General features: G+C 44.5%; 1 protein-coding gene across 3 annotated transcripts in view; it reads right to left on the minus strand.

The window, feature by feature from the left end:
- Positions 1 to 17,726: 17,726 nt before the first annotated feature.
- Positions 17,727 to 24,238, minus strand: part of LOC308405059 (low-density lipoprotein receptor class A domain-containing protein 4-like) — a 285,430-nt gene continuing 278,918 nt past the window's right edge. For all 3 annotated transcript variants that reach the window (XM_080895462.1, XM_080895463.1, XM_080895464.1), the window contains one exon: positions 17,727 to 22,873. In XM_080895462.1, coding sequence (XP_080751588.1) covers positions 22,280 to 22,873 — 594 coding nt within the window. In that variant the 3' untranslated portion in view covers positions 17,727 to 22,279. The remainder of the gene's footprint in view (positions 22,874 to 24,238) is intronic.

Consider the following 24,238-nt stretch of genomic DNA (forward strand, 5'->3'; position numbering starts at 1 on the left):
CATAAGACCGTAAGTCAATGTTTTACTTCACTCAGTTATGTTGGTGTTCAGCCATGAGTGTATTTGATGACTTACCAGCAGTTTCTGCTTCTGTTTAAGTGACGTTATGTACAAGTGGCAGTTTGCTAGCATAACAGATTTGTTTGCTAATTAGCTTCTAGCAGAGAGATTCGTTGTTATAGTGTTGTTGATTCTGTGCTCTGTGTAACAGATGATAAACCGATGTAAAGTTGCCTTCAGTGCATAGTTTTATGCGGTGTGTTGATGCATAATGTCTGACTTTAAGTTTATGTAACCAGGCCACATCCTGGGCCATCTGACCTCAGGAATTCGCATGATAAGGTGGGGCCAGGTTTCACAATGAACACACCCGAAACTCTGGCTGATTTGGACCCACGCACAGTTTCACACCTTGGCTCAGGCGACTAGAGGATCATCAGGGGGTCCTTTTGTCCCTCTGTGGGGGGTTACTCCCACTAGGTTTATATCTGGGACTCTCCACCATTGGACCTTAGAACTGAAGAAGCTTCTCGGATGAGAGGTGAAACGTCTTCAAGCAACTTAAAGAAGTCCAGACGCTTTTCTTTGCAAGCTCCTTTGACTAACCAGGCTGAAGTATAATGTCAGCTTATTTAGTTATATACTGTACTTGAGTACACCTCAGTTGTATCTTTATGTTTATTATGTAATCTGATTCCTAATTGATTTGTATTATTATGCTTTGTCTGCAGAAACCACACACACACACACCCACACACACTCTCTCGCCCAGCTGCGGGCACATTCTCAATTGGAAATACAAAGAATGACAACTTTATTCCTGGACTCTGCCTGTTTGTTCCTCTCACATCTGAACATTTGCAAGTGTTCTGACCCGACACTCTGAAGTGATTGCTGCCAGCTCAGATTTCTTTAATCCTTCGGAACAGTTATGCTACTTCACACTCGTACAAAAAGAAAGAGAAACAAATGCAAATTAATGAGTTACTACTTACATTAAAGAATTTAGAGACTAAACACGCCACTGTTAAAGACTCTCAAACATTGGAAGAGAAAAATTGGTCCTTCGAGCCGGAGGTGAGCAACTGCTTCAGCCTTATATGTTCAGAATGGAAGACCGATACCCATACAGAGAGTCTGACCGTCCGCACAGACATAGCAAGCTGCCATCATACCTCCAGAACTATGAAGTGGATGACCTCGCTAAGAACCGACTCTCACATGATGATCAGGGCAAGCATTCTACTCATCCTGAAATTCTCCAATATATTCATCATATGAAAGAGGAACACAATCAACTCCGACTAGATGTGCAACGCCTGACAGAATTGATCTCTAGCTCACCTGTACTAGCTCCACAGCATGCCACATCACGGTCTGGACTTTGTGAGGATGGGACGTCAACCACACCTGCCCACACTAGTAAGCTGGTGCCAATCAAAGGTCAGAAGAGCCCACATCAGCCTGAAAGTGCTCCACAGGTGCCATTTGGGGATGAGTCTCAACATCCAAAGGACAGCCAGCATGGCCTGATTGAGGAGCTCACTCACAGTCTAAATGACGCAGATCTTGACAGGGAGCGCAGCGCACAGTCACCATCACCTTCAGTCGACTCATGCCCTGAATCTCAAGATTTTCTTTCACCAATGACACCAGGTGAGATGCTCCCTCCACTTCCAGCGTCAGCAGCAAGGGGACGGTCACCATATCATGCAGAACAAAGAAGGGTTGATGAGGTGTATGCTCGTCGCCACAGGAACTGCAGTCAGCCTGCCACTCCTCCTAGATTGCCAAAGCTAGGGGCCTGCTATGAAGATGATCCATACTACAGACAAGATGACAGGTATCCTACCCCTGGTCACCCAAGCTGCCCTGACAGTCACTCAGACACTTCACACCTCCTCTATTCACCCTGCTCACTCCCCCCCCACCCCCAACTGCAGCATCCAATACACACTCAACACAAGGCTCCAGCCTGTCTCTCTCAACCACCCCGGTTAGGAGGGAACTGAGGAGGATTAATGGCAAGAAGGCAGCGGGTCCAGATGGCATCAGCTCGAGGGTCGTCAGGTCCTGCGCGGACCAACTGTGTGGGGTGATGGAGCACCTCTTCAACCTGAGCCTGAGGTTGGGAAGAGTCCCACAGCTCTGGAAAACCTCCTGTGTTGTACCAGTGCCAAAGACTTCACGCCCCAAGGACCTCAACAGCTACAGGCCGGTGGCTCTGACATCCCACCTGATGAAGACCCTGGAGCGGTTGGTCCTGGCTCAGCTTCGGCGCCTAATAAGCTCATCACTGGACCCACTTCAGTTTGCCTACCAGCCTGGCATTGGAGCGGATGATGCCGTCATTCACCTCCTACATCGTTCCCTTGCTCACCTGGAGACCGCTGGAAGCACTGTGAGAATCATGTTCTTTGATTTCTCCAGTGCCTTCAACACTATTCTTCCCTCGGTTCTAAAGGACAAGCTGGTGAACTCTGGAGTGGACCATCACCTCACTACCTGGATCCTGGACTACCTCACCGACCGACCACAGTATGTGAGGACTCAGGGCTGTGTGTCGGACAGGGTCGTCTGCAGTACGGGGGCCCCACAGGGAACGGTTCTGGCTCCGTTCCTCTTCACCATCTACACTGCAGACTTCTCCCACAATTCCACCCATTGCTTCCTGCAGAAGTTCTCTGATGACTCTGCAATAGTCGGCCTCATCACTGATGGGGACGACAAGGAGTACAGAGGTCTGACCCAAGACTTTGTGGACTGGTGCCAGCTGAACTACCTCCAGATCAACGCCAGTAAAACCAAGGAACTGGTGGTAGACTTCCGCAGGCACAAGCATTCTCCACTGCAACCACTGAACATCCAAGGTATGGACATTAAGGCTGTGGACAGCTACAGGTACCTTGGTGTTCATCTGAACAATAGACTGGACTGGACTCATAACTCAGACGCCCTCTACAGGAAAGGGCAGAGCAGGCTGTACCTGCTGCGGAGACTCAGGTCGTTTGGAGTGGAGGGCCCACTCCTGAAGACCTTCTATGACTCTGTTGTGGCTTCTGCTATCTTTTATGGCGTGGTCTGCTGGGGCGGCAGCATCTCTACTGGGGACAGGAAGAGACTGAACAGGGTGATCCGAAGGGCCAGCTCTGTTCTAGGATGCCCTCTGGACCCAGTGGAGGTGGTGAGTGACAGGAGAACGGCGGTTAAGCTGTCATCCCTGATGGACAACATCTCCCACCCCATGCAGCAGACTGTGACAGCACTGAGCAGCTCCTTCAGTGGGAGACTGCGGCACCCACGGTGTGGGACGGAGAGATTTCGCAGGTCTTTCCTCCCCACTGCTGTCAGACTCCATAATAAAGACTTTAACTGATCAAGCACACACATCCATACATATGCAATAATACTAAGTGCAATAATCCTTTCTGTCATCGTTGTATTTTTACTCAGTTGTATATAGTATTTGTATTCTATTTTTATCTTATTGTATATTTATTTTATTTTATTCTACTGTGTATATAGTATTTTATTTTATTGTATTCTGTACAGTTGTGTACTGTATTTATTCTTATTGTATTCTAATTTTTGCCTCATAACTTTTGCACTGTCCACTCCTGCTGTGACAAAACAAATTTCCCACGTGTGGGACTAATAAAGGTTATCTTATCTTATCTTATGGATATGGGTATCAGGATTCGAGTTATCCGTACAGGCGCTGTGGTAACTATCCAGATGACCGCCGACAGTGTCCACCCGATCGCCTGCAACCAGGTGGGTGCCCTCAGACACCACTCTCTCTCAGCAGAGCCCAACAGATAGAGACTTATCGTGGACCTCAACCAACGATCCCCGACCTTGTGCACGAGGACCCACGTGAGTTTGCAAGATTAAAGTTAGCTCTAGATAACATACTTCCACTTGATGCTCCTGAACACTTCAAGTTCCAGATCTTGACAGATCACCTTAAGTGTGAAGATGCACTACTTGTAGCTGACTCATACAGTAACAGTCCATTCCCATTTGCTGACACCATGAGAGCACTTACAGAAATGTATGGGCAACCTCAACATCTGGCCTTAAAAAGGATTACCAAACTGATGGATGGACCCAACATTAGGAGTGGTGACATCAGAGCCTTCAAGTCTTTCGCACTACAAGTCCGTGCGCTAGTGGGTATGTTACACCAGTTGGGAGAACAAGGTCGGACAGAGTTGAGGTGTGGCTCACACGTATCTCGCCTCTTAGCTAAGCTACCTTATGACCTAAGAGCAAATTTCCAGAGATTTGTCAATCCCATCAACACTCCTATACCAACACTGCTTGATCTGGCTGAATGGCTTGAGTATGAGGTGCGTGTCCAGGTAATTGGAGACCAATATTGTGGCCACTCTGACAGGGAGAGGCAAGTTTCACGAAAGGAGAGACGTCCTGAGCATAAGTTTCAGAAGGCTGCCACCATTCTCCATGGTAGTGAGCCCAGGAGAAAGATGGAAGGTGACATGTCAGCGACACAAGAAAGGCCCAAGAAGTACTGCCCATTCTGTAATACAGTGCAGCATTACCTGAATCAGTGCAGTAACTTCAAACTCTTGTCGAAGGAGCAGAAGACAGAGTGGATCAAGGTGAATAAGAGGTGCTGGCGATGCGCCCGTGATCATCAAGCAGCTATGTGTAACCTCAAAGCCAAGTGTAAACCATGTGGGCGCCGACATCTTGAAGTTCTTCATGATGTCAATACCAGCCCAGATGCTACAGCCTCTGGTTCAACCAGTGCACCAGAGGAAAGCACATGCTTAGTAAGTTCCACCTCTGAGACACTGTACGTAGACCGGCAAACCAATAGCAGTCAGGTGCTACTCAAGCTAAGTCGTGTCATCATTAGGAGCAGTACCAAGATGGTTGAAACCTATGCTATACTGGATGATGGATCAGAGCGTACCATACTTCTGCATGAAGCGGCTGATTGCTTGGGGCTGCACGGGGAAGCTGAGGACCTGGCACTCCGCACTGTCCGTCAAGATAGCTGTACCATCCATGGTGCTGCTGTGTCATTCTCCCTTTCTCCTGCCTCACAGCCTAACAAGTCCTTCCAGATCCACCAAGCCTTCACAGCAAAAGAACTTGGCCTAGCACGCCATAGTTACCCTATAAGAGCATTACAGGAGCGGTACCGTCACCTTAAGCACCTGCCACTGCCAGACATAAAGGAAGTACAGCCCCTTCTGCTTATTGGGTCAGATAATCCACATCTTCTCACTCTTGTGGAGCCAGTACGTCTAGGCCCTCCAGGTGGACCTGCAGCTGTGCACACCCGACTTGGATGGACTTTACAGGGTCCATCGAGATTCCTACGTCAGCGGCTAACCCCACAGCAGTGTCTCTTCACCTCTGGGGCCTCACCAGAAGCTGAGCTCTTCAGCCATGTTGAGAGACTCTGGAAGATGGATACCTTGCCATACCGGAGTGAGCGGCTCATTACCAGGTCCCGACAAGACGCTGAGGCCATTCAGAGACTTGAGGAAAGGACAATTCGAGTAACAATTGATGGAGTAAATCGCTACGCCACCCCACTACTGTGGAAGAAGAATCTTCCCCCTCTTCGTGCTACACCAGAGGCAGTTTTGGCCCAGCTTCGTGGTACAGAGAAACGACTTGCCAGAGAACCACAGAAGGCAGCTGCCTACTCTCGGGAAATCCAAAATCTGCTGCAGGCTGGCTTCGTCACAGCTGTTGCACTGGAAGAGGCCGCAGTGAGTAACTGTTCATGGTTTATCCCCCATCACATGGTGCACCACAACGGGAAGGACAGGATAGTGTTCAACTGTTCCTTCACCTACAAGGGTCAGAGCCTGAACGACTGCCTTCTTCCAGGGCCTACACTGGGAGCTAGCCTGTTGGGAGTCCTTCTCAGGTTCAGGGAACACCCAGTTGCCTTCAGCAGTGACATAAAGGGGATGTTCCATCAGGTCCGTCTGCTAGATGAGGACAAACCCTTTCTCTGTTTCCTGTGGCGAGACATGAAGGTAGACGAAAAACCCACCATCTACCAATGGCAGGTGCTTCCCTTTGGGACTACATGCAGTCCGTGCTGCGCTACCTTTGCACTTCAAGATCATGTCCAGAAACACACTGAGCCAGGAGAGGATGCTCGTCTGTCCATAGAACGTAATTTCTATGTTGACAACTGTTTGCAGAGCCTCCCATCAGAAGGCCAAGCCAAGAAGTTGGTGGATCGCCTGCAGTCTCTCCTCTTGGAGGGTGGATTTGAACTACGACAATGGGCTAGCAATGTCCACACGGTCATCAGCCACCTACCAGTTGAGTCCCAGTCAGAGGGTAGCGTTCTCTGGCTCTCCCAGGAGTCAGCCAATCCTCAAGAGCGCACTCTAGGACTCGTATGGCACTGTAAGACTGATGCACTCCGGTACAAGCATCAGCAGAGCGTCAGTTCAGAGCCAACAATGCGCAACATTTATCGGCTGCTCGCCCAGCAGTATGATCCTCTCGGGTTTCTTATTCCATATACGACCAGGGCAAAGGTCATCGTGCAACACCTCTGGGACAAGAAAAGAGGATGGGATGATCCTCACTTACCTGAGAATCTGCTCCACGCCTGGCGTTTGTGGGAAAGTGAACTCGGCCAGCTCTCACAGATAACGCTGCCGAGATGCTACACTGACTCACGCTCGGATTGTAGTCACAGCCATCGAAGCCTTCATGTGTTCTGTGATGCCTCTGAGCTTGCCTATGGGTCTGTGGCATATCTACGCACCGACCAAGGAGAAGGAAAGGTCCAGGTGGCTTTCTTGGCTGCGAGGTCGAGAGTTGCACCCAAGAAGCAACTCTCAATTCCAAGGCTAGAGTTGTGTGGAGCCCTTACAGGAGCACAGCTGGCTTCTGTTCTGAAGAAAGAACTGACCCTTGACATCCAAGATGTGGTGTTCTGGACAGACTCGACTACAGTACTTAACTGGCTCCATTCAGATTCATGCAGATATAAAGTCTTTGTGGGAACCAGAGTTGCAGAGGTACAAGAACTCTCTGCTGCAGCATCTTGGCGGTACGTGGACTCAGGAACCAATCCAGCAGACGATATCACGAGAGGGAAAACTGTGGCTCAGCTTGCTGGTGAGAATCGCTGGAGCCGGGGGCCACCATTTCTTCAGCTGCCACCCAGCCTTTGGCCACAAGCACCGGTGGGAGAAGCTAAGGAGGAAGTGGAGGAACTGAAGAAGCCAGTGTTCTGTGGTCTGCTTACTGGATCCGCTAGTCCAGCGATACCTGACATCAAACAGTTCAGCACATATGAGGAACTCCTGAAAGCCACTGCTCGATTGATGCACGGGGCGGCTAATGACACCAGTCACCCTGATGCTGATGACTTTAAAAGGGCAGAGCTGGCCCTGTTTAGACATTCTCAGATGGAGAGCTTCCCGAGAGAATTCACATTACTTAAATCAGAGAAGCTGATTCCATCCAGTAGCAGGCTAATTACCCTCGCTCCTGAGTATGACAAGGCTTCTGACTTGATTAGAGTTGGAGGTCGACTCCGCAGATGCGAAGGCCTGAGTCCTGAGGTACTACACCCTGTACTTCTAGAGCCTGCTCACCCAGTTACGAAGCTTCTAATCCAGCGATGTGACAATAAGCTCAACCACCCGGGAGCTGAACGTGTTTTCGCTGAGTTGCGCCGGAAATACTGGATCTTAAGGGGGAGAGAAGCAGTCAGAAGACATCAGCATTACTGTCCCGAATGCAAGAAGTGGAGAGGTCAACCAGAGGTCCCGAAAATGGCAGATTTGCCGCCCTCAAGTTTGAGGCTCTTCCGACCTGCTTTCTATTCGACTGGAATGGACTGCTTCGGCCCTATGCTCATTAAAGTGGGTCGGCGCACAGAAAAGAGGTGGGGCATCCTTTTCAAGTGTCTTACTACTCGAGCAGTTCACCTGGATCTGCTGGTAAACATGGATGTTGACTCCTTCTTGATGTCACTCAGATGGTTCATAGCCCGTAGAGGGAAGCCGTTTGAACTCCTTTCAGACCAGGGTACCAACTTTCGAGGTGCAAGTAAGGAACTACAAGAAGCATTCACTGCCCTAACGCCAGATCTTAGACAGCAACTGGCAGCAGAACAGATCCGATTCTGTTTCAATCCCCCTAGTGCTCCACACTTTGGAGGGTCTTGGGAGAGAGAGGTGCGATCCGTGAAAACCGCTCTGCGCACCACGTTGGGAGCGCAGATAGTGTCAGAGGAAGTGCTGAAGACTGTCCTGCTTGAGGTGGAGAGTATACTCAACTCCAGGCCTTTGGGTTATGTTTCTTCAGACATCGCAGACCCAGATCCCATCACGCCCTACTCTTTGTTGATGGGGCGGCCAGATTGCTCTCTACCCCAAGTGTTCTATCCAGAATCCAAGCTGCTCAGTCGTAAGAGGTGGAGACACACTCAAGTCCTGGCTGACCAATTCTGGAAGCACTTCATACTGCATTTTATGCCCACCTTGCAACCACAGCAGAAATGGCACAAGGACACAGACAACATTGCAGTTGGATCTGTGGTTCTCATTGTTGATCAGCAGACCCCACGAGCGCTCTGGCAAGTAGGAACCGTGAAAACTATCTTACCGGGGTCCGATGATCGTGTCAGAGCTGCAGTCGTTCAAGTAAAGGACCGAACTTACACTCGCCCGGTGGCACGGCTCATCAGGTTGCCTGTTCTACCCCAGGATTCTGCTTAGGTGCAGAGGACATTCCATCAAGGTCAAATTTGTACACCAAATTTGGGGGCGGCTGTACAAAAGGGTTAGGTTTGTGTATGGGATTTCCTATGCCCCCTGAATGCACCATCGGGGTGCATGTCCGCAACTTTAGTTCAGAGACAAACGGCAGCCAAACAACGGACAGTGTGTGCGTTCATAAGACCGTAAGTCAATGTTTTACTTCACTCAGTTATGTTGGTGTTCAGCCATGAGTGTATTTGATGACTTACCAGCAGTTTCTGCTTCTGTTTAAGTGACGTTATGTACAAGTGACAGTTTGCTAGCATAACAGATTTGTTTGCTAATTAGCTTCTAGCAGAGAGATTCGTTGTTATCGTGTTGTTGATTCTGTGCTCTGTGTAACAGATGATAAACCAATGTAAAGTTGCCTTCAGTGCATAGTTTTATGCGGTGTGTTGATGCATAATGTCTGACTTTAAGTTTATGTAACCAGGCTGAAGTATAATGTCAGCTTATTTAGTTATATACTGTACTTGAGTACACCTCAGTTGTATCTTTATGTTTATTATGTAATCTGATTCCTAATTGATTTGTATTATTATGCTTTGTCTGCAGAAACCACACACACACACACACACACACACACACACACACTCTCTCTCTCTCTCTCGCCCAGCTGCGGGCACATTCTCAATTGGAAATACAAAGAATGACAACTTTATTCCTGGACTCTGCCTGTTTGTTCCTCTCACATCTGAACATTTGCAAGTGTTCTGACCCGACACTCTGAAGTGATTGCTGCCAGCTCAGATTTCTTTAATCCTTCGGAACAGTTATGCTACTTCACACTCGTACAAAAAGAAAGAGAAACAAATGCAAATTAATGAGTTACTACTTACATTAAAGAATTTAGAGACTAAACACGCCACTGTTAAAGACTCTCAAACATTGGAAGAGATAAATTTAACAAAACGGAAATTAAATGATATATTCGATAGACAAGAAGAACTAAAAGCTAGATTTGTTAAGCAAAAGTATTATGATTACGGCCCAGGGCAAAGAAACTATTGGCCTGGGGAATTAAAAAAACAGCAAGAAGAAAGAGAATTTACAGTATAAAAGATGAAGAGACTCAAAAAATGTGTTACACTGCTAAAGAAATACAAAACTCATTTGAAAACTATTATAAAAAATTAATTATATTCAGAGACACAAGGGGCTGACCCTCTAAACATTCAGAAATTTTTGCATTCTCTGGATTTACCTAATATTGGACGGGAACAAAACAAAAGACTAATGCAACAAATTACTAAACAAGAACTGGATAAAGCCATTGCAAAAACAAAAACAAGATGCTGGGTATGGACGGATTTACATCAGAATATTATAAAACCTTTAGAGAGTTATTATCACCGCTATTATTAAAATGTTTTAACTGTGTTGGAGGGAGGGGAGTCACCAACATGATAGATTATTCACCTCAATAACAGCAGAAAGGCTTAAAAATACAATACCAGAAATTATTGATGAAGATCAGACAGGATTTCTCAAAAACAGACAGATACAAGACAGTATAAGACGTGCCTTACATTTAATGGATTATATGAATAAATCCCAAAGGGCATCAATTGCATTAAGCCTTGATGCAGAAAAGGCGTTTGACTCCGTCCGGTGGGATTACTTATTTTTGGTTATGGAGCGGTTTGGTTTCGGAGACCCTTTTATTCAACTGATTAAAAATTTATATTATTTACCTTCAGCAAGAATAAAAATAAATGGGAGCTTAACTGGAGTAGTGGACTTGCAGAGAGGATGTCAGCAGGGATGTCCGCTTAGCCCAGCCTTGTTTGCTTTATTTATTGAACCGCTGGCGCAAGCTATTAGGGAGGATGAACAAATGAAAGGGATATGGATACGGAATATAAAACGGGTTTATATGCAGATGATATTTTGCTGACCCTCACAGACCCAGAAAGAAGCTTACCTAAGTTATGGTCAAAGATGGAAATGTTTGGAGAACTTTCCGGATATAAAATAAACATTCAAAAAACACAGGTGATCACATACAATTATGTACCCACAACAAAGATCAAAAGTATCTCTAAATTCAATTGGAATAATAAAATGATTAAATATTTAGGTATTAAGATTCCCAAAACACTGACAGAAATCTATGAAATAAACTACTCACCAATTACAAGGGAATTGAAAGAAAACATTCAAAGGTGGAGCCTACTGCCGCTTGATCTGTATAATAGGATCGACCTGACCAAAATGAATATACTTCCGCTTCTGCTTTTCCTTTTTCAATCTATACCGGTACACGTACCAGCCAAACAATTTGCGTTATGGAACAGAATGATTTCGGGATTTGTATGGAAGGGCTGTAAACCCAGAGTTAGATATATAACATTGCAACTACCTAAGGAATGGGGTGGACTTTCCCTCCCAAACTTAGAAAGCTATTTTAAAGCCGCACAATTAAGATACTTAATTTATTGGTGTGATCCGTCGTACGAAGCAAAATGGAAATATTTAGATGTGACACAATTAAAATTACCACTACAGACAATACTAGGAGATTTAAAAAATTAGATTTGGAACAGAAAAATAATTTAAACGAATGGACTAAAACTCCTTTAAAGATATGGTTTGATGAATGCGAAAGTCTTAAATCAGGAGCTGGAATCAAACAACTCAGATGGGTCACACATGATAAGGAATTTATCCCTGCACAAACACATAGACGTTATACAACTTGGTTAACAAGGGGGATCGGACCATTTTGCTCATTGTTAGGAAAAGAAGGATTACAAAGTTTTGAAAAATTAAGAGACACCTATGGTTTGGAAAACCAAGATTTTTTCAGATATCTCCGAGTCAGGTCCTTTTTCAATAGTAATATAAAAACTACAGAAGAACATAGTGAAGGCCTAGTCCCCGTTATAAAAGATGCTTATAAAGGTCAGATTAAAAATAAATTGATTGCTAAACTTTATCGGAACCTACAATCACTTAAGGATCAATCAACCAATTATATTAAAATTAATTGGGAGACGGAGGCTAAAATCAACACATCAGAGGACAGTTGGTTAAATATATGTAGAACACAGATGGAAACTACTAGCTCGGGTTATTGGAGGGAATTCACGTGGAAAAATTTTATTAGGTTTTTTATAACACCCAAAATAAAATACAAACAAAAAGGTCAACTGACAGATGGATACTGCTGGAGAAACTGTGGGGGAAACATGGCAGATCATTTTCATATATTTTGGAAATGCCCAATAATCCAACCATACTGGAGTGAAGTGGTCGAATCAATTTACTTGGTGACTGGTCTCAAATTAAATTTGGATTTCTGTACTGCGTATTTGGGCAATATCCCATCAGCAGCCTCCTTAAGGGACAAATATTTGATAAACATCCTGTTGGGATGGAGGAAATATATAGAATGGAAAAACTTACATTTTTTTTTTAACCTCAAAATGAACCAATTTCATAAAAAGTGGATGAAGTGGGAGAGATTTGTTGAAGGTGGTAATGTGGGATGATGGGTGGTGGGTTATATAACCAGAGCTTAACTAAGTATTTTCACGCAACTACTGGAAGAAGGAAGGCCTGCTAAGGACGTGGTCACTGTTTTTTAGAAGGCAGCTCATAAAAGAGACTGGAAATACCCTTCCTTGGGATGATATGGACTGTAAAGCGCTGCGTGGACAGTAGCAAAAACCTGACGACATGGGACCTGTAAAGAGGTGGAGGGGAGCTCCCCCAGACCGGGCAGATCTGAGGGTTTCACTGTGCCATTATGTTATTGTCAGTGTGTATATTATGTTTGTTTGTTTGTTTGTTCGTTTGTTTTTGTTTTTGCTGTTTTTGTTTGTTTCATGTGGATGACTGTCATAATTACAAAACTTTCAATAAAAAAAAATATACATTTAAAAAGCTGCTATTTTTTAAAAGACATTAATTTATACGTTTTATTTATCATCAAAAAGACAGTTTTAGCAGTTGCATCCCGTACAAGTAGTATATATACTACATAGTATACATTATACTTTTTTGGATAACGTCTTATTTTACTTCAACTTTTTAAATGCAACAAATGTGATATCAACGTGATGAAAATGCAAAGAATACCAAACCCTTATAGCCCACAGCAGAGCAGTCGAATGTGGTAAAAGATTTTAATATACACTTACAAGTGTTAATTCAATTTTATTTATATAGCAACAAATCACAACAATAGTCATCTTAAGGCGCTTTATATTGTAAGGTAGACCCTACAATAGTACATACAGTGAAAAATCCAACAATCATATGACCCCCTATGAACAAGCACTTTGGTGACAGTGGGAAGGAAAAACTTCCTTTTAACGGGAAGAAACCTCCAGGAGAACCAGGCTCAGGGAGGGGCGGGGCCATCTGCTGCGGCCAGTTTGGGTGAGAGAAGGAAGACAGGATAAAAGACACGCTGTGGAAGAGAGACAGAGATTAATAACAAGTATGATTCAGTGCAGAGAGGTCTGTTAACACCCATATTTGCCACAAGTGCAGGAGGAAGCTCAGGTTTATTCCTCTGTACTGGTCCCATCATGGACAGCTTTCTTCTCTGCAGTTGCAGGCCAAGGGCATATGAAGTAAACAAGTTGTTACAGGTGATTGTTTCCTTTTGGAAACCTTCTGTAATATTAGGGACAACTTGCATGCCCTGACTGCGGGCCAGATAGTTTAGCATCGTACACTATGTTCCATGTACAGCTGTACCTGGCATCACATACTGCCCATGTTTTTATCTCATAGTTCCCCAGTTTACTTGGGATGTTCTGTTGGAATGGACAGAGTCCTCTGATGGGACTTGGTGCTCATACAGTCACATCAGTACCTGGATCTTACATCACAGCAGGAGAAACACCCACGTGTTCCATACACCTCATGGGAGCACGTATGTGTCACGAACGATGATCTTCTATTGTGTCTTTATCATGAAATGATATCACTTTTGAGATTCTATGATTAATCTTGTGTTAGGCACGGTAGCATGAAAACTTCCCTACCAGACTCAGGATGTCATAAACTGGCTGTAGCGACTTTACTGGGTAGATGCACGGCCGTAAGAATCATACCCACCTATGCCTACAGCTGCATTCAATCCATTATTCTTCATCTGTTGTTGTCCCTCCTTGTTTGTCATTGAGTTGGCTGTAGAGCAGGTCATCTGCTAATTGGATGGTTGTTGGTTCAATCTCTGTGTGCTCTAGTCTGGAGTTCTTACCAAGGTGTCCTTGGGCAAGTTACTGAACCCCAACTTGGTCTCTGATGCATCCATTGGCATGTGAAAGTTAAAAAGCAGAATACATGGCGTATAATGCTTTCAGTACTCGAGTAGAAAAGCAATCGAAGGAGTATGGGACCTGGCATATGTGCTTGGACCGTGGTAGATTGTCTTTCTCTGTGACGCATGAGAGTCATGCATCGTCTGTCACTGGCAAGAATAGAAGACCAGCTCAATGTTTCCTCACATTACTGCAAATATTTCTGTCTCAGCTGACTCCTCTTTCTTGCTTGATTCTTTGTCTTCATCATAATTGAAATGGATGATGTGTAGTCCTCTGACACATCTTCTATTTCAGTTTCACATTCTGAAAATTCGATAAACTTCAAGAAGCCCAGTCACTTTCTTTCCAAGCTCCTTAGACTACCATGTCCTGGATGCCTGAGAACCTACTTGAACATAGTTCAGATTCTTCCTCATCTTCATCGGTTTCCTTCACTTCACTTCCTTCAATATGTGCATTGTTCTACTGGTCATTCCTATCCACAACATGGTAAAAAAAAAATACTTTTTCATACTTTCTGTGTATATATTATTGTAGGGTCTACCTTACAATATAAAGCACCTTGAGGCGACTGTTGTGATTTGGCGCTGTATAAATAAAATTGAATTGAACTGAATGTAGAGCACCCGCCTCCTCATTGTGTTGCCTGTTGTTGTTATGACCATTGCTTGACCCCACACATCAGTGACCCAAGATCAAAGATGTTTGAAAGCAGTATGTTGTGACAATGTGACCCTTTACAACACTTTGTACTTTGGGGTCGTTTTTGACCCCTTAGGACAACAGGTATTAGCAAATCCAATAAAAACCAAAACCATAAATAAATCAAATTACTTAAAACTTATACCAATCATGCATAGCATAGTACTGAATAACTCCTGTTATTTTCAGACCATTTGATGAATAAAAAACACATTTTTGATGGCGAAAGATTTCTTTTCGGGTCAAAAATGACCCGAGGACAACACAAGGGTTAAGCCTAAGACTGGTTGGAAAGTCTTGGGGCTTCATACGGATTTTTCCAGACAAAAACTGCCTAAAGATGTCAGTTTTCATGGTAAAGGTTCCTGTACTGACAATCAATCATGTGGTTTGCCTTAGAGATACACAGATACACAGCTGAGGTCCTGAGCATGAGTAGTGTTGAACTTCAGGTTGTTTTGATGAGCAGTGAAAGGATCTGAAGTCTCCGTGAATAGTAGTGGCCCAAACCAGTGATGCTGACAAAAGGTGTATATGTGTGGTTTAAAACTTAATTGAGAGCTTGACAAAATCTTGAAACGACTTCTTTCTCAAGACTCACTGGTGCCTGTAGCCTACATGCTTTACAGACTCCAGATAAACTCAAATATAAAACACGGTCCTGCAATATGCGATGTGAACCGCATGTGTCTTAATTGTATCATAGCAACCAATTAACCTACTCAGTGTTTTGCATGTACGTGCGGCGGGCTTCCACCTGCATTGCCAAGCAACACAGAAAAGCAGGTTAATAAGGCCGTGAAGCTGCTGACCCGCCTTAAATCCTGCTCGCATGTTATTTGGCCGCTTCAGCGAGGACAGATAAAGAGCCGAGTGGCAGGGCTGCCCACACCGACTTCACAGTAATCACATTACAAAGCCTCATTATCTATAGAAGACTACAGGAACAAACAGGCAGAACAACAGAGTAATCACTTTTAAAGTTTTATTCATTACGCTGCAGTTTGACTACAGCATAAGTACAAGCATAAAATCTTTGACTACAACAGCACTTAGAGCAACATTTTTTGATTTTTTTTTCTTTTCTGTAAAAGTATTGCAATAACAGACCTTAGGCCTAAAACCTATTACATCACAATTGCTTAAATAAAAAGAGGCAAAAATACACAACAATTTTACCTCTGTGTTTGTGTGTATGTGTGTGTATTTTATATTATATATATATTTATATAGATATATATATAAAATCACACACACATTGTATGGTTACTGAATACAGCCATATATATCTAGATTTGAGCACAGAGGGGGGAGAAGAAGAATCATTTTTGTAACGAAAGCTAAACGATGTTACAAAACCCATGATGGAAGCAGTCCTATGTTAGCTGTCAAGACTGAGAGAATACCAAACTGTTGACACGATATCGTCGTCATTAAAATCAGGAACAGTAAAAAGAGCTACTTGTGGTCTTGTCAGCAGTCGAGTACACATTTCTGAGAGAGAGAGAGAGAGAGCACTGCGAAGAGAGAAATCAAATAAAAGATCAGTCTGAGCCCGTTAATTCTTCAAGCTAGTGCAGGAAACGAAAAAGAGAAAGAAAAACTTTTAAATTGAAATTAAAGGAAGAGGAGAGCCGAGCGGCACGCCAGCCAAAGTTACAATAGAGACCATTTCCAAATATAAACTACACAACTGCCACTTATTTGGTGCTTCAAAGAGAACATGGCGCGTTGCTATGTACATCGTCTATAGATAAGAATGAACATGCTCTGCGGTTATTGTACAGTGGAGTTATTTTCAGTACATACTGTAAATAAATGACTGCAGATTAAACATGACTTTTGTTTTAATATACTGTGCCACATATAACATTATAATGTAGAAAATAATCGTGAAAAATAACAGAGGAAACAAACAAAAACAAAAAAAGTGAGTTTTCCCCTCGCTCGTGCCATGCTGGTGCAACTTTCCAAACTAAATGGATTTTTTTTCCTTCTTCCCCTCCATTGATGGTTTTCCTCTTTGACAACCATGCAATCAAAAACTAGAGCTGAAATGCCTAAACATCCAGCCGGACCAATAAGCAGAGCCCAGTGTGCTCAGCGAGTTTTTACACTTTGGCAGAATTACAAAAACTAAAAATCAGACGTACAGAGGAGCACATTCTCCAAGATCACGGAGAAGTGCTGACAGCTCTCGTGTGTGTGTGTGTGTGTGTGAGATATAGGTTTTCTTAAAAGATCTGTATAATAGAGCTATACATTTGTTAGTTGGTCAAAAGAAAAATCATCAGCCAGTGCCTAAATGATGGCTGGCACTGTGACAGAAGAATCCGACAAACACGTGAATATCGTCTCTCAACAAGGGTCCTTAATCCCGAGGTTCTCTCGTCCTCATAACAGACTATTCATAGCAAAATATTATTATTAAGTAGTAATTTGTATTTGTGTTGCAACCATTTTCTAAGCGTACTTTGCAAACCACGTTTTCTTATTTTTAAAAAGAAAGAAAAAAAAAGACAAAGCACATTTTTAACTGTAGGCATTTACAAATTTGATGCTGCCTTCTTAAAATTCTTATATCGTCTATACATTATATTACATTATTCACAACATCTTTTTGTGGTTTCTACCCATTGGGTAGGATATGTGCATAATATATTCAAGTTATATACAGCACCTTACAAACAAACATAAAGAAAGACAGACTACTGAAAAAAGCACCGTTGGAAGTGAGGCACAACGAAGGTGGGAGCTTTTTGAGTGCAAGTGGGTTTCCTATGTCTGCTCCACACGGGTCACATTACTGCTTGGAATGGCTTCAGTGGCTTCTCTAGGAGCGACCGGTCCTGTCTGGCACAATGGCCGGTGAGCAACTGCCGCACTCAAAAATAAAAATAAAAATAAAAAAAGTTCAAGGTGGAGCAGCAAGTTTGGAAACAGGCACACTGTTGCTCATTGGGAGGGAGGGTGGGTGCGTGAGAACGCCCCAGAATCCTAAATGTCGGAGCAGACTCATCCGTCCAAGACTTTAGAGAGAGGAAAAAAAAATAAAAAAAGACAGAAAGGATCGCTTTTTGGCCGTCCTCGCACTCTGCTTCTCTATTCTGCCAGACAGGCGGCGATGAAGCCACCCTCGCGGATTCCCAGCAGCAGTCTGACTGAGGTGTGGTCTGCTCAAACATGAACGTTAGGCACCTTATTTACTCACATAATAGTAACATGCAAACCTCCTTGTAGAAAACATAAAATTCATCTTTGTATCCTCCATTTACAAGCTATGACTGCGCAGAAAGAACAAGCAGAGAACAAAAAAGAAGAAGGAAAAAATACATAAAAAAAAAAAAAAAACAGGGGAAGAAGATGTGGGGCTGGAGTAGGTCAAAGGCCAAAAGTGTTGGGACAATCTTTGCTAGGTAAACACACCTCTGCTCGTCTGAAGTCAAAGTGTTGGAACACAAGGCTTGATGTCTCAATACTTGTGGGTTTGACTGCAAAGGGCCAGATTTCTCTCCTTCTGGTTGATGTGAGGGGGGGTGATACAAAGACTTTGGGCGGGTTGGGGTGAGCATGAGAAGCAGCAGTAGCAACAACAGTAGCAGCAGCAACAGCAATAGCAGCGATGTGATCTCACTCACACACACAACAAAACCTTAGAATCAGCTGATAACCACTGAGACATTCAAACACACCGATGCCGATGGGGCTTCCGTTCAGACTGACGGAAACTTTCTTATAAGTGACTCATGAGTGTGGAAGGAGGGGGACAAACATACATGAAGAACCACTTCCTGCTTCCACCTCAGCTGTTTGGCATGATGCCATCGAACACTGCTGCACTCGTCCAATAATCACCCGTGTTCATCTGGCAGCAGCAGGTGTTCTACACCGACACATTTCATTTCATACTACAGAGGTTTGTGTATTCGTCATACGAGACCTCATCAAGTTTTTCTTTGTTGTGCGCTGACAAGTAGTGATAAAAGATGTTCAGCCTGGTGTTACTTTATATTTTTTCTTGTCAACAAATCCCATGAAAAGATTCATAAGTACTGCATGTTCCCAGTGCACCCTGGGATTCAGTGTAAAATGTTACAAACCCAACACAGCCTAATGGAAATAATTTAAATGAGCAGTTTAAACAAGATTATATCAAATGATCAGACTACATTTTACACGTGTCGCTTAAATTTGAACCTAGCAGCTCATCCCATAGGTATGAGAAGCACGGTCTTGCTGAAATAAGCAGAGGCTTCACTGAAAGATCATCAGGGTGGGACCACATGTTGCTCCATCACCCAGCATTACTGAGGGTTTCATCTGGCACGAGCGTGGGCACAAACACGTTTTCCGTTGCAGTCTTCAGAGTATCGTATCACTAACCGTCTTTACTGAAAGACGATCCTTTCTAATCAAAGATGCTATGGACCTGTTGCCAGTTAGCTGTGAAACATCCTGCAACTTCTTCAGCTTTTCTGAAACATCCTGGCAACAAATTCACACATTTTCCTGAAACAAAAATGATCTGCAAACGTGTTATTGTTAGCATGTTATTCCCATGAGCTCGACTGTGGTTGAATAACAGTGAGTCGCACCGGAAAGCATGTTCCTTCATTACCAGCACGCAGCCGTTTACATGGACTCACACAGCCTTCCTGTGGGTGCTAGTGCCCACTAGAGCACCAAATGTGTTTGAGCTTAAAATAGTCCTCAACCAGTCCAAATCTAACTAGAGCCACGTGTGCAGCGTCCAGGTGCTGCACCCACCACCTCCCTGTGAGCCTCACGCTGAAAAATCCACTGGTTGGATATTATTATTTTTTTAAAAAGGCTCCACTAACAGACCTGTCATAATGACTCCCACGTACAGAGCTTTAAAATCGTGACAACAGTGGACTGTGAAAGCGATTGCTCTTCGACGATGAATTTTGGCATTAACAAGAAACACACTAATTTAACCTTGAGCCAAATGCTTCTTTTAAATATTGTGTCTCTTCAGCAGAAATGAATGGAACTGGTGCTTAGTGCCGAGTGCTACAGACGGGGTGAGGAGGTCACAAAAGTATTTAGACACTTTCATGGGATTTGCTGAGAGTAGGAAAAAACATCAAATTCATACAACCTTGTCCTCTGATCTTGAAAAGAAAGCAGAGCTTTCGTTTTTCAAAGATTTAATACATGGAGGGACTATAAAGACTGCACTTCACTCAGAAAACAAGCATGTCCCGCGTGCACGCCAACGTGCTGAGGCTGTACTGCTAGCACGCCTGGAACCAGTACGTAGTATGAAACAGACTCACATCATCATCATCCCAGCTGGGCTTTTCCTTTTTGGGGTTTGCTGGATGCGTCCACTTTGTTTGAGGCTCACTGTGATGTCACCTTTGCACTGTGACAATCAAACATGGAGCATTTCTGCCTTTTTAAGAAAGACACTCGACTGTATCCCGATGAAAGCTGAACTGAAGCTGTGTTAAAGAAGTAATATGTCCTTGAATGTTTAAACTGGAGTCAGTTAATAAATCATTCAGTTACAATCTCTCTCACACACACACACACACACACAAAACTCCTGCAGGAGCATTAAGTGCTTTTCTGTGTTGTTAAAAGGTCTGACCAACAAACGCACACGTGTACACACTTATACAGTGAGGAGAGGGCTGCACCAGCACGCTGCCGAATGAGAACTCCACTCCAGTCTCCACTTTAAAGGGCTCGGCGGACTCTGCATCATTTGATCGCACTTTTTCTGCACACGGATGGATGGATGGAGTGATGATGAACAGTGTTTACCGGAGACGCCGTTAGAAAAGGGGGGAGGGGGACTGGCGCAAACAGGAAAGAGAGACAGATAAAGCGCAAGAGCAGAGGAGAAGGCAACGATGAGCAGAGAAAAAGGCTAGATTTTCAAAAAGGGGTTTTTTCTGTGTTTCTTTTACAAAAAGGAGCCTCCCATAGCCCTTTGACTTTGACCACAGACAATTTTCCTTTAAAAACCTGATCTCTGTGCTGACAGACGCAGACAGGAATCTTCACTTTGTGTCATTCTTTTGTGGCTTTAGAAACGTGAAGACGGAGAGTCGAGCCTTCTTTTTTTCCCCCCCTCCTTCTTCTTCTTCTTCACATATTTTGTGTTTTTCTGTGTGGGTTCGAGTTCAGTGTGGTGGCTGTTGGCAGAATGCACTGTGCAAGATGTCTGAGACGAGCATTTGGGGAAGGGCGGTGGACCTGGATGCAGGGAAGGGGGGCGAGAGGAAACATCAGGTACTCAGCAGTCAGGGTAGATTTGAAATGAGAAGAATCTGCTCTGACCACCTGCTAGACAGACCCTCCTTAACAGGGGCTGAGGGCTTTCTTTTTTAAACTTGATATCAAAACAGCTGGGCTGATATCTCACAAACCTGAGCCTGGATCCCACTGAATCCAGCCAAGCTGTGTTTAGGACTCTAATCTTCGCTCACTTCCTCTGGTGGTTAGTTATAACACACCATCAATCCAGCAGCTGCTCATGAGGCAGATTACCCCCCCCACCCCTCCCCATGATGTGAACGCAGACATGAAGCAGTACAGGTTATTCTCTTACTAAGTCTCACTGTGCCTGTGGTGTAAGCAGACAGAGATGTTTAGGCTGGGTACAAGGATTTCTTGCGGTTTTCAAAAAAGGAAGGACATAAGCTTATAATACTTGTTTTTTTTGTTGTTGTTTTTTTTGTTGTTGTTGGGTTTTTTTGTTTTGTTTTTTTGTTTTTGCTCCCAATTGTTTAAAACAACTTTGGAGCCAAAGTTCAGTCAGTCAATCAGTCCATTCACAAAAAGGCCAAAAAACAAACAAACAAGACAGGAAATTAAAAACATCGCTGTTATAACATAACATCATTTCCCTCTTCTCTTTTACAACAAAAAGATAGTGCAACTTTGAGATAACGTTTCTTTTGTGTTTTCAATGTTAAAACAAGTCATCCCCCCCTTTGTTTTGCTTCCTTGTGAACCTTGGCACTAAGATTTGGGTTTGTGAGTCTCTTGTTTCGTTGTGTTCTCTGTAAAGTCCTTGATTCTCAGTTCTCGCTTTGTGCACAGATCCCGGTCCAAAAACAGAAAAACAATGAAGAAAGAAGAAAACAACAAACCCCCCCAAAACTGATCCCTCCTCAGTTCCTGGGGACAGCGGCATCGCCGCCAGGGGGAGTGGGGGGGGTGAAAGAGAAAACTGTTTCAATCTGTGCTAGCAGTGTGGTTCTTTCTTAAAATAAGGAGGAAAAAAAAAAGTCTGGACACAGTGCGTACATCCTGTCCCAGCAGTGCTAGCGCATGGATGAAATGAGATCAGTTGTTGGTTCCTCTCTTTGCTTGTTTCTGTAGCTAAAGTTGGTGTGTTTGTGCATGGGAGTGTGGAGAGAGGACGTGAGAGACAGAGCGATAAGAGAGACCCCGGCTTACAGGAGGTCTGGGGTGAACGAGAGACACAGATCTCAGTCTGGGGTGGGTTGCCCTACCTCTCCCCTCCCTGTTTCTTCACACCAAGTCCTCTGGTTGGCCGTCCTTGGCCTTGGCAGGTACAATTGTGCTTTCTGATTGGCTCTGCTGCTGGATTGTCCTACTCCCCAGCCCCCCCGGCCTCCCCACCCTCTGGTTATTGCTGTGCTGGTGTAGAAAGAATGCTGAGCCAGGGTAGTGGCCTATCACCTCGCTGTATGCTGGCGGGGGGCCCTCCATACGCCCGTGGCTGCTGGAGTTGGCGGCACTGATGCCCGAGTTACTGCTGGGCGGCCTCGGGCCACCGCCCCCCATCCCAGCCCCTCCTCCCCCTACCCCTCCTAGACTCCCGCCTCCTCCCATGTCGATCAAGTCACTGTCGTAGATGGTCCGGTTGGGCGGTGCCCTCACCGACTCGCGGTTCAGCTCCATCTGCTGCTCGGGGTCACGGAGCTGGAGGGTGCAGGGTCCCTGGTACGGCGGTGGTTCCTCCCCGTCCGACAGAGAGATGGTGGGCGGCAGGTCAATCTGATGCTGCAGGTAGGGGTAGGTGGGCTGGAAGCGGCTGAAGCGGTCACGCTGCATGAAGGAGGGAGCGGTGAAGCGATCCCTCGCCTGCGGAGCATATAACACCTGAGAGACAGAGCGAGACAGAGGAGTGAATGAGCTGGGACATGCACGAGGAGAGGACAAAGATAAAAGCTTGGCTGTGAGCTGGCTGGCATCAACAGGAACTCGATCAGTCTTAATACCAGTATCTTTCTGATACACATACAACGTGAAAATGACCAAACACTCAAACTGATGTTCAGTGCAATGAACTCAGAGTCACTGTTTGATCTACAAAACTTCTGTTTGAGCTTTTGGGAATAATTCAGCAGCTCATCGTTAAAAATCTTTTTTTTTTTTTAATCATTAAAATCATTTTCATGACCAGTCAGCCTTGTGAGTTAATGACACTGTAGCAGCAAAAACTACTTATCACGTCTGGCCTGCAATCCAAAATCCAAATCTATCAAACGAGCAATGAGGCTGGAAGCAACAAGTGTTTCTCATTTTATTTGTCAAGTGACTTATCTGTGATTATTCATCCATCCCAATTCATTACCTGTAATTTTTAGAGTCATACCCAGAGTCTATTAACAGTTCAGCAGTTCTGACCTTACCCTGTACACAGCCTTCATTTGTTTATTCTGTTTTGGTCACAGTGTAAACCAGTTATAGCCTCACAGCAAGTCACATGATGCTTTCTGCATAACAATCATTTCTGTATACGCTGATTTCACGCAAGCTTTTGCTGGGAGACGAGGCTCCGTACAGTGAAGTATGGTTACCATGCTGCATATTTAAAATGAATGATATCCTGGTGCAGCAACGGCACACGCCAGCATGCCACCAATTAGCTGTGACAGACATTACAATGTAATTACAGTAAAGAGAAAGAAAGGAGCCTGCACTCAAACAGAAAAACATTCAGCACACCGGTTCATCCACCAGCTTTTGTCAGAGATCTTCACCTCAATTAACTCTTCAGACTGTGACGGCATGATCCATTTCTTCATTTCTCACATTTCTATCCAATTCCACACATTTCCACTGTGTCGAGTCATTATCAGAGGGAACCCATTTCAATTAGTGACTGCGGCTCTAATAGCCAACCCCCACTGACAAGGCAGTCTGGGTGGAGAGAACAACAGACGGGGGAGGGAGGGGGGTTTTTAGAGGATCAGGGCAATTGAAATGGAGAGACGGAGTGAGGGAAAGAGTGGAACTGAAAGGATTAAAAGGAAAGGCTACTGAGATAAGGAGAGAGAAAGAAAGAAAGCACAGAAATGAAAGGAGGAGAAGAAAGAGGCAGGGAGATAAAACGCGAGAAGGGAAAAAGAGCTGAAGGCAGAGAGAGAAAGGACAGAGACAGACAAATAGACAGACGGCAGGGGGAGAAAGGTGTGGAGCTGATAGAGGGAGCAGAGCGCAGCAGAGCGGGGCAGCTCTCAG

Source organism: Rhamphochromis sp. 'chilingali' (genome assembly GCF_963969265.1).
Source record: "Rhamphochromis sp. 'chilingali' genome assembly, chromosome: 11".
Classification (NCBI taxonomy): domain Eukaryota; kingdom Metazoa; phylum Chordata; class Actinopteri; order Cichliformes; family Cichlidae; genus Rhamphochromis; species Rhamphochromis sp. 'chilingali'.